This window comes from Vulpes vulpes, chromosome 16 (genome assembly GCF_048418805.1).
Source record: "Vulpes vulpes isolate BD-2025 chromosome 16, VulVul3, whole genome shotgun sequence".
NCBI classification, from domain to species: Eukaryota; Metazoa; Chordata; class Mammalia; order Carnivora; family Canidae; genus Vulpes; species Vulpes vulpes.
The window spans coordinates 18904499-18916797 of NC_132795.1; the positions used below are offsets into that span (position 1 = coordinate 18904499).

The 12299-nt window shown below is 29.9% G+C and overlaps 1 protein-coding gene across 2 annotated transcripts in view; it reads right to left on the reverse strand.

The window, feature by feature from the left end:
* Positions 1-1190: 1190 nt before the first annotated feature.
* Positions 1191-12299, reverse strand: part of NBEAL1 (neurobeachin like 1) — a 180684-nt gene continuing 169575 nt past the window's right edge. For both annotated transcript variants that reach the window (XM_026002514.2, XM_072741979.1), the window contains 2 exons: positions 10611-10746; positions 1191-8062 (listed from right to left, as the gene is read on the reverse strand). In XM_026002514.2, coding sequence (XP_025858299.2) covers positions 7961-8062; positions 10611-10746 — 238 coding nt within the window. In that variant the 3' untranslated portion in view covers positions 1191-7960. The remainder of the gene's footprint in view (positions 8063-10610; positions 10747-12299) is intronic.

The following is a 12299-nucleotide window of genomic DNA, read 5'->3' on the forward strand; positions in this document are numbered from 1 at the left end:
TCATATGCGTTAGGAATGATTTGGCACACTTTTCTGAGGATCCATGGTTTACTGAAGGATTTGCAACATAAGTTAAAGTTGAATACTGTAAGAAGGCACTTACTTTCAAAAATAACTTTCTAGCACTAGATCATAAAAATCCTAATTCACAAATATTCGGTAGCCTTGCTCTCATCTTCTAATTTCTACAAAGTTACAACTGAACCACTTTTGAATGGACACAACTTTAGAAAATGCACCAAACACTACTGTAGATAGAGTTTTACAAGAATTGAACAGATTGTCAAAATCATTCTAATAATATGTTCAGTAGTGAAAAAAAGTAAGAAATTCGTAAAAAAAAAAAAATTCACAATAGTTTCCAAAAACGGCTTAATTTTCATTTCTCATCAAATGAATGACACATGGTGAGAAAATACAAGCTCCAGTATAACCGTTTAAAATATATTTTATTTGATTCTTGGTATGGTATTATGGATTTATTTCACAAAAGCAAGGAAGTCTTAATTAAGCCTTTAACCGACCTGGCTTTGTCCTGTGACTGAGAGATCTCACCAGATGAGATTAATGAAGGAAATTTCCAATTCTACCATTGTCTTCAATAAAAGTGTACATTGTCTTCAATAAAAGTGTAGTATCATTCATAGATGGTATTAGGCTGGAAAAAGGTTAATGTTCATTTCTGACGTGTTGTTACTCTGGATCTAGAGACAAAAGTACTAGAAAGAATCTGGAACAGAGCTTGGATTGTTTTATTATGGATTAGGTTTTATTAACCTTAAGACAGCAGGATTAGATCAACATTTAGACTGTCAAAAGTTGATGAATAAAAGCTTTTAATTATGTGAAACGAAAGAAAAGTAAAAAAAAAAAACCAGCTTAATGTATTATTTCATGAACTACATACAGATATCTCTAGTTTATAATAATTTTCTTGAGGGGGGAATGTAACCATAGTCCTGAGGTAGTTTTAAAACCAAAGGCTTAATATCTGTTGTTATATATGACAAAAACTGGTTAATTAACATGACATTTATCTTGTACACATTAAGACTGCAGAAGAAATTCTCATACAAAAGCAGTGATCAATTTGCTGCTTAACAAAACTTGTATTTAATCCCTTGTTTACTCCAATAACTTAGCCAAGGCTGTGTTTTAATCAGACTGTGAAGTGAGAATTACAAATCAACTGAAGAATGTAACATCATTTTTTATTTGATTTAAACCCATTTTCATATACAAAGCTAATGTATTATGTACAAAATAAATGTACATTCTTAAAAACTGTTAGAATACAAATTTCCAAAGGACTAAAAAAAGTGCAAAATTCTCAATTATCTTCAATCATGCTATACAGAAACAAATCAAATATTTGCTCATATACACACACTGAAAAATTTTAAAACACTCAATGTAACAAAACAAAACGTACATCTTACACATTTAATCTTAAAAGGATGAAGAAGAGTGTATTGCACCAAATTAACAGTAACTTCATCATAATGAGAAGACTAATCAAAATTATTTACACATCTTTGTTAAATCTAAAATTTTCTCAACTTTAAGACCATTTTTTGGCATACAAATATTCACTGAGTCACAGTTTGCAGTCAATAATTAGATATAAATAAGGCTTAATATTCTTTTTCATGGTCAATTCCAGTAGAATAAATGAGAAGGAACATTTTATGGTAACTATACAACTTTTTGAATTCCTTAAATATTTAAGTAGCAGCACAATTTGCAAGTATTTTTTTAAACAATTCCAAATTTTCAGCCATCCTTCTCTTTGTGCATTTTCATGCATTCAAGTCATTGTCAACCTCCATAACACTGAAATGTTCCTATTTAATCTGAATCCCAGAAAAATGGGCATGAGACAAATCCTATGTGTTTGATATTTTTCTGTCTTAATGGATTCACTTCTACAGCAATGCATTTGATAGAAAATGTCTAGCTAGATCTCTGATTACTTTTTGATAAATTTTTTGCTCCAAGTATATAAAAGCAAACAAGTGGGGGAAGAAAAGCCATACTTCTTAGGAGTTTCTGAAGAGAACATACCAGTCATACAGTTTTCTAACAGTTTTTCTTATGTAAAGCAAATTATAAAATAAACAGTATCCACAAATATGTAATAAGTCATAATTTTGGATGAAGGTAAAAAAAACTATTACAAATACTTTAAAAAGTAATCAAAATCTCAAAGGAAAAATAAAGTTATTTTCTTTAATTCCTATATAAGAAATTAAAGGTTGAATTTTTTCAGTTAGGTCTGATAACTTATATCTCCTTACCAGAACCACTTCTAAAGTGTTTATTGATTAATATAATTTTAACATTCTGAGGAGCAAAATATGCCAATTACAGATAAGATTTTTCCTTCAAAATGCAACACAGGCATTTTTGAATGTATAGGTTGAGCCCACTAAATCTTAAAACACATTGCTTGGATAGTGTGGGAAATGTTTCCAAGGGAAGGAACATCAAAAATAGCATTTTACAATAACTAGTTAGTACCCTGGCTACCAGAGAACCTCTGGTTTTAATATCTACTAAGTTGAAATATATTATTACCAAAATAAAATTTTATAAGGTCCAATTGGAGTAAGACTTTTTTTAAAAGTTTCTATTTTAATCTATAAAATATTCATTTTATTTTTTGATCCTAACTTATTTTTTAAATTACAATGCTACACTATAATAATATTACAAATAGCTGATCATTTTGTGCATTCAAAAATAGTTATAAATTTTAAATAATGAGACAGGCATCATATAAGTGGAAACACACACAAACACACCCAAAGTTCCACTGACATTCAACATTGAAAAATGAGTGGGTAATTTTTTCATTGACAGAACTGTGCTGTTGTTAATGTTATTATGGTAATATTTGCAAAATAAGCTTCCAAGGAAACATTAAAACTATACCACAGAAAACAAATACTAGGTTAGTGACTTTCTAGTTGTTCTTTCCCCTTGAATTTTCAGTTCATATAAATACAGGCATTAAGACAAAAGTAAAAAGTTGTATCTGTCCTTTTATTTTTCACTATAGCCATTAGCTTCATAGGTCCAAATCCTGTAATGTGTTTAGAAATCACCCACATGTGATGAATGTTAGTGAGATTGTCTAAGCTATGTCTGATGCCAACTAGCCAAAAAGTATATGATAAAATAGCCAGTTTTAGACAGGATTCTTATACTAAAGAAAATCACTCCATAACTCCTATATCTAGGATAGCTTTGTATTTTTAATATAGAAAACTGAATCATTTCCAACATAGGCCTGAATATCTTAAATGTTAAGGCTTTGTTTTCTGTAATACTAAGACTTTATATGAAAAAATTAAAGATTATTTCCATACTGAGAAGTCATCAGAAGTACGGATAGGGATATATCCAATGCTTTTTATTAGAAAGATTCTATTGATTACTACCTTCAAGGCTAGGGGAGATCTAATTCTATTTTTAGACCTAACATTTTATAACTCATGCTTTTTATTAATACTTTAAAATGTTACCTAATTCAAATATGCAAAACATTCATTGACAGTCACTAGGAACTATTAAAGGAAACATACTTTTTTTGGAAGCAAATGTTAGTTATAATATTCAAATGTGAAAGGTCTGAAGAAAGTTATAAGAATAATGCAACTGAAATGGCAATTTGGCTATTTTAGTGGCAAGCTAAACAAAGATAAGAAAGCCATCCCAAGCAAATTTTAGAAAAATGTCTCCAAGGTTAATTATTAAATCTATTTTCACATATGCCTGTGAATAAGCAATCTGATTTATAAAAATGAATGGATATTTCTATAGTGGAAAATATTTTAAGACAATATAAGAATCCTGAGACATATTTTTTATACCAAGTTAAGAAATTCAGAGTAGTGCCTAGACTTCTGTATATTTATAGAATATCATGGATAAGTCTGATCTGCAATCTCAAAAAACACTGGCTTAGGAAATGGTAGATTCAAATTAAATAAGCTATGGACAACATTTTAATATTGAAATGATGACTAATAATACTATATTGTTGTTGGAATAAATGGCATTGGAAAAAGCACCAGGATTCTGATATAGGAAAGCTCTTCAGAACAATTTTCCAGATGGGGTCAAATTTAAAGCAAAGCAAACAATGGGTATATATGATAAATGAGTCAGGCAAAAAGAATATTGAGAACAGATATTTCTGAGAGTGATAAAAATATTTAAGACTGGCCACATACTGGGAAAGAACGGAGTCAGCTGATGAAAGGACAGTAATTAGGACAAGTCTGGATGATGGGGAAACCAACAGATTAGATTTGAAAAGAAAAAAGACTATTTCATTTTTTATAAATCAGTCAAAAATTATATCTTACAGATAATTATGTAAGACAATTGTATTGACGTATTTAAACAGACAACCTTCATTCACACACCCTATGACAGTACATGTTATATATTATGTAACATTTATATTTAATATAGTTCATGCACTTGTATCTTTTCTTTGGAAAGGTGATAAAGAAATGCTACTCATTTTGTAAATGTAAATATATAAAAGGAGCTACCTTCTTTAAACTTAACTAAAAGATTTCCATAAGTGAATTCTTTGTAGTAACAACAATAAAAATATATTTAAAGGCAAAGCCATGTATCTATTATCATTAAATAAAAATCTGGTATTCAAGTTAAAATTTCTCTGCCTACTCTTATTCAAGTAAAATATAAAAAATCTTAGGTTAAGACTCAACTTTCAAATCTAAATTCTAATTAATTATGAGGGTACACTTACTCCTTCAGATGCATAAAATAGATTTTCAATAACAGTTCTTTAAGGTAATTGTTATATACCTTACACAGAGAAAAAAGGGAAGTCTCACTGATGTTCCTAGCTAATGACATGAATATGTGGCATTTCCTCTCCTATAAAAGGATGTGACCTAAAAAAAGCACTGTGATCTGACAGAAATTAGTAGATAAAAACTTATTAATAGCTAACACAAGCTTCACAGGCTTAAAAGATTTTAAGCCAACTGGATAGGCTTTATATTTTCATGTACTTTTCTAATTTCCATGCCCTGATCTATTTTTAATTCTCTCCTTCAATTTTATCTAATGACAGAATACTGAATGAAGAGTTGAAAGACTGGTTCTTTATTCTCTAAATGAACATACAGCTACTCTCTATGTTTTAATATTTGAGACCTCACTTTCTAAAAGCAAAATTATCCTAGTATAAATCTCTCCCCATCACCAGGATGCTGAGATTTTTATTTCCATCATTACCAATGGTAAGAAACAAAAGTAGATAAAAATTTCTTTAGATAACAAACTTCATAGCAGCCAAGTTGAGATATTCTGTTGATGAACTGAAATCACCTATTATTCTATTCTAATCATACTGTTGTTCATTTCTCCCATCATATAAATAGAAACATCTTAAACAGTTAACATCTAATACTCCAGAATCCCCCTGTATCTTTCCAGTGATTTTATCTAGTCAATTTTAATTCAGTGGGCTATGCTGTTTAAAAGAGGTTTATATTATTCAGCTAATGGTCCTACTATATTTGCTTACTTTAATAGATAAACTCAAGTTCCATTCCTTTAGACTGCTGCTAGTATTCCTCAGATTTTCATCAAAATTTTATTTTTGGTTTTTACTTTTTAGAAAAAGTAATATAAGGAAGAATTCCACACCTCTGAACATCTGTTAGTCTAGGTAGGATATTCAGTTTACTGTGAACAAAGGGTCTCCTATTTGTGCTCTAAGATGAATACTGCTTGTTTGGTTCTTCCATCTAAAAAGCAGCAAAGTAAAACAGAATTCTTCCCTGACAAATTAAAATTCTTTGTAATTTGTAGGAATCATCGAAAAGACTTACAAAATAAGTAATCTTAAAAATAAAGATGGCATCCTTATACCAAAATCTCTGGATAAGTAAGCAAAAGAAAAATTTCTAAAATTTTGATTCACGAAAGTTTTTTTTTTTAAAGATCAACATTTAAAATACCATAAAAGTCAATCATGTTGGTTCTGCTGGCTTGAAACCTAAGAAATGTAGTATAAAAAACAGAAATAGAATGAAATAAATAGAAGCAACAAATCTCAATAAATCTTAATTATCTCTATTGACTTGTTTTGAGATATTTTCATCACACAAATTCATGAAGTCCTTAAAAAGGAAACCTTCACATTTACATATGCTCTATTTTACACCTGCAGCACCAGTTTATTTCAGGGTTATTTACCTAAAACATAACCGGGTTTTTTTTTGTTTTGTCTGTCTGTTTTTACTGAATAAAATAGGGGATTTTAAATAACTGGAAAGAAAATTCTTCTATAAGTTTTTATTAGTCCTGACTCAATCAGATCACATCTATCAAAAAGCTTCCCTTCCCTAAACACAATCTTTTACTTCTCAAAATTTTTTTACCCACTCATAAGATTATAAAGAAAATGGTACTAGATACTGTAGACAACCAAAGAGAACTGCAGAGGGAAAGTTTCTCAAAGATGCCATTGAGAAGACAACTGGATATAAGAAAAACTAGGATTTGTGGAATAAAATGGAATATTATTATTTTATAAGAAACTACTATCGTAAGAAGTTTTTTATTTTCCCCTTCTGATCACAGACTCCATTATGAAAGCTACATACTCACTCCTGAAAAAAATGCAGTTAACACAAAGAATTTCCACACAATTTCGGGGGATTCATAAATTCCCCAAACTCAAGGAATCTCAGATTAGGGACACTTGTAGTAGTAAAAGCTCTCTGACCTACCTCAAAAGATGACCTTATAAAAAAACCACTAGGTTTAACAATCTCTTTAAATTCCAAAATAAATCAGCCTGTAACTTTAACATATTGAACATTAAGTAAAATGTACTACATAACTATGTATAATAAAATTATATTCTTAAAAGTTATACATAACATGAAACAGAAATGTGTTTTTTTAAAAATTACTATAAATGACTAGTTTAAGTGATGCATATCTTTTCAATTCATTTACCGATCACATGGAAGTTCTAGATAAAAATGTTAATGTATTTCGGTATCACTGCTACCACTTCTAATTATGGGGAAAGACACAGCATCTGCTTAGTAAAGAATACACCAAGAAATTTTGAATTTTGCAGATATAAATTGTGCTGCAAATGCTACTTAAAGGATCTAACCGTCAAAATCATAATCAGCATTTTTTCCTTATACTAATGAAGTACATGTGTAAGCTATATCTCTAGTTTCTCTTATTTCCTACTTATCTTTATTAATTAAGCATAATAATATATTTCAGTAAGTTCTCATTAGTAATATGCTAAGTAGTAGTGGAATGACCCAATGTACCGGTTTCAACTTATCTTCAGCTTATCATGAAAATCTAGAATTTACATTGAGTTTTGAAAATGCAAGTGTGCAACAGATGCCCTTAAAATATTACCCCAATCAAGAGTTCCATAAATAAACTGATGTATTTTTAAATATGGTGGTCAGTAAATAGGAAAATGATTAACTAAAGAGTACATTAAAAGCCATGTCTCTCAACTGTCCTGTCATCTGTACTCTAATTAGAAATAACTTAAATTTTGCTGTTTAGAATAATAAGGAAACTGTATCCAGCTTCTTCATTTTTGGAAGTTTTTTTTTTTCCCCAATGGGTCCAGTGATCTTTAGGAATGAACCACAAATCTAATTAAATTGTATTTTCTCAAATCCACTTTAGTGTAGGTCAAGAATTAGTCAATAAGACTGGACTCAATGTTAATCAGGAACTTTTAAAGTGGCTAATAATACAACCTATGTTATACATACATAGCATACTGAATTTTGGTAGTTCCTAAATGATTTTCAGTGTTAAAAGCCCTAATACATTTTAGATAGTTGAGAGATGTGGCTAAAGTGACAAAGCAATAAATCAAATTTCATTTATCCATGAGAGAAGATGGAAATAGTAATCACTTGGAATCTTGAGTATTATATTCAGTTTCTCCAGCTGAAATCTGGCTGAGTCGCTTGCTAGATCCCCACAATTTTCGAGAAAGCTGACCTGAACGCATCTGTTTAAGGTAATCCAAAGAAATGAAGAATAGATGTTATTAAGAAAAAAAGAGAAAAAAGAATAAGTGAAATTGATATACATGACATTGATTTCATAGAATGCAGAATATAAGTTTTGTTAGCAGAATCATTAACACTTTAGTGATCCTTGATTAATAATAATTAAAGGCTTCTTGATGTTGATTCTTTCAGTTGAGAAAAGCCAAATGCCAATGTGTTAATTTTAAAAATCAATGTCCCAGTTTGTCCAAATTACCAGTCCCTTTCTTTATAAATTAGCAAAAATGTGTATCACTTCATTAAAATAATCTTCCGAAATTATACTTTAGCTAATGAGACACATAATTTTGAGGATTTTCTCCTTGTATTTAAAGTACTATTATAAAAATAAATAAATAAAATAAAGTACTATTAGTGATAATCACAAGGATAAGAAAAAAGTAAAATAATGTTTTAATGAAAATAATTTTTGGATATTTTGATATATGAATTTCAAAAAATAATATTTAACAACAATTATAAGTATAATTTGGAAAACAGGAATGGCGTAAGTTCTCTGAAGGTCAGAATCACATTTTGTCCATCATTAATTTATATCATCTAGCACACTTCTCAGCATACTATAATTAATTAAATATTAATCCAACTGGTGAATAAATGCCCTTCTAAAAGTGCTTACCCTTCTAGGTAGGGCAAAAAAGAACCCATGTAGGAAACATTTCTCAGTCTAAGCATGTGATTACGATGTCAGAATTACTTTCCCAAGTGCAATCTACTTTTTAATGGCAATTCATCTGCTATCCTTTTCCAATGGTTATCCTTCTCTAGGGTGTATTTATTGAAGGGATTAAAAAAATCAAGCTTCATGCAAAGACATTTTGATACGCTTGTTTTGCATTTTCATTTCCAGATGTATTTGTAAAACATCATTTCCACTTTACCATTTGATTTACAAATATAAATTTCATACTGATAGTGTAATATATAAAACTGATAGTGTAATACATAAACTTTAAATACATAAAGGGTACATGACTTAAAATGCACATTAATCAAGATTTTGATCTTTTAGATAAAATCAGATCTTGAATTAAAAAATTTTCCATAACTAAATCTTGATTTAATTTCCACAGTCATATAGAATTATATTTTAATTATGCAAGATTCTAAATAGTAATATACTAAAGTAGATCCATACTTCAGCTGATACATTCAAAGATAAAAAATGACAAAAAATACTTTTATTCAAAATCTATACACAATTCAGATGCCATGTGTTGTAGACTACATAAATCTTTCAACAAGGACAAAAAACTTATTTAGTAAATAGTACAAAGCACTGATTGAGGCCTATGAAATTAAGCTGCTTAGGCATTTTTTTCCAATTTTTAGAAGAAAATGTGTGCATATAATGGTCACTTCTTTTAAAAAATTCAGTAAAATCAAACTGAAACACACTCAAAGAGAAAAAATGCTTAAAATGTTTTAAATATAAGTGAAAAACCAAGATATGGATGTGCCGACATTGTTTGCTGGACTGTTACACTTAAAGGTAAATGTCACTCACAATCACTTTAGTAAGATCTCTCTTTCATTATAATAACATCTTGAAAAAGGGGGCAGCCCAGGTGGCCCAGGGGTTTAGCACCGCCTTTGGCCCGGGGCATGAACCTGGGGACCCAGGATCAAGTCCCATGTTGGGATCTCTGCATGGAGCCTGCTTCTCCCTCTGCCTGTGTCTCTGCCTCTCTCTTATCTGTGTCTCTCATGAATAAATAAATAAAATCGTTAAAAAAGAAAAGAAAAAGGGTACAAAAACTAAAAAAATCTTAAAATATATATAAAACAAAAAGGTCCCTATGATCCATGGTAGATTTACTAAAACCAGTGATATGTGTTATTCACTAATGGCTTCTCTTGAAATGACTCTGACAGACGCCATATTTTAGATTCCTCAGGAAAGACTAATGGTATCAATACAAATTTACAATGTTTAATTTGACTCTATGTAATAATAGAAGTTTTCTAGAAGAATCATTACATTACTTGGAGTATAGCTAAGTTTTCTAAGGAACAGCATTAGATTTATGGTATCTGCATATTCAGTAATTGATAAACCATTGACGAATCTACAGTAAGCACAGGAAATTCACTGAGAATCAGCATATTTTGCTAGTTCTGGTATTCTTGTTGAAAGTAAATAGCTTTATTATTTGAGTCTGTATTTCATTTTTTATAAAGGCTTTTATGTATTAAAAATCTAAGTACTGTCTTGAATCTAGATTTGGAAAAATATATAATAAAAGAACTTTCTTATTTATATAGAGTGATAGAAACTGCCAAATGTGTGCTTTCAATTGTATAATAATATAAACATCACTCTTGAATACTAGCTTTATCCCCTTCTTATTTACTGCCCTTTGAAAAATCAAATTTGGTTTTTAATTTGTTCATCCATATTGGAGATTTCTGATTTAGCTGGAACAAAGGAGAACCAAAGGAATCCCCAATAGTATGGGAAAAGAAGTTCTTGATGCTATTTTTTACCTCGGCTGGCTTGCCAACACCCACTACAATCAATTTGCCATCTTCTAATCCTACAAGAATATGGCTGTATTCTTTGGTTACACAAACACAGTGGATAGGCATTCGCATGGCTAATGGGTTCATGCTGAGATTCAAACTAGAAGAGAAATAAAACACACACACATAATTACATGGATACATAACAGATTCAGAGAATTTTATACCTGGAAGATAACTCAATGATCACATGGTTCTGCATTCTAATTCTACAGATATGTAACTTAGATTCAGGAAGCCTGAATGGCTCACACAAGGGCCCACATTATAGCATTACTTAAAATACTATATCTTTTCTCTATTCTCAACATCTGTTTTTATTTTAACCATATATATGCTCTCTCACTAAATTATATTTTCCTTGATTAAAAAGTGAAAGTTGGATAAAAAGGGCAAAAGTTCAAAAAATGTGTGTGTTGGGGGTAAGGTTTATAAACTAGTCTATTTGCCTTGTCTAATAAGATGTAATATACAAATGTATAATATAAATTATAATATATTAAATAATATGTAACACTGAAAACATGATTATGGAAAATATGGCATTTAGGATTAGAAATTGAAGAATCCTCTGATGTATACACTATGGTTGGATAAGCTGCTAAGAGATCTCATTTATTTTTCTGATCTGAAATTCCCTTTTTTTTCTTACTCCTGATCTGGGATTCTCTTAACAATACCATAAAACAAAATGTTAGAAAGATATGATTCAAACAGGGATTCAGTAGTCCACTGCTGGAGAAAGAATGACAAAAAGGAGAAGAGAAATACAAAAGTGGGGAGAGGATGTTGGCACAGAAGTGATTCTGATATGAATGTGGTAAGATAGAACACTGTGGGATCAGGAAATGACTTATAAGAAAGGTTTGGGAGGGGCCAAGATAGTCTCAGGAACATAAATATAAGCCACAATAAATTTTTAAAAAAGAAAGGAAAGAATGTATTTGGGCATATAGGCAATAATAGTGCCTTGTGTATATAAGCTAGTAAATATGAATATAAAATCTAAAAACATATCCACTATTTTTTTTTTTTACATATCCACTATTTAAACATCCTTTTCCTTCATTGGTTTAAATAACATGACTACCAACCAATTTTACACATACGTATACACAATCATGAACAATTAGCCTTAAAAGTATTTTACTTTGTTTTACCACAATTAAAAAATTTTTTAAGCCCTAACTGTACTTTGTAAAAATTCAAACTACAATTGAACAATTTCCAAATCTATAATCCAGGCTTGGCACCATGAAAATTTGCTGGTTATTTTTTTTTTTTTTTTTTTTTTTTTTTTTTGCTGGTTATTTTTTAAAAAAATTTTACTTGTGGTAAATAAATACAACATACAATTTCCTACATTTTTAGAATGTACATCTATATTTCATTTTCTAATCCAGAAATACTTTAGCTTTCCCAAGTATTTTCAGTTGCCAAAACTGACATGTAAATAAATAAATGATAAACCAAAATATTAGAAATCTTTGATTGCTGATTTCCACTCTAGGCTGAAAGTATTACCACCTTTTCTTCCTTTTTATAAAGATTTTATTGTTAAGTAATCTCTACACAAAGCACAGGGTTCAAACCCAGAACCCCAAGATCAAGCATCCCATGCTCCACCAAATGAGCCAGCGAGGTGCCCCTATT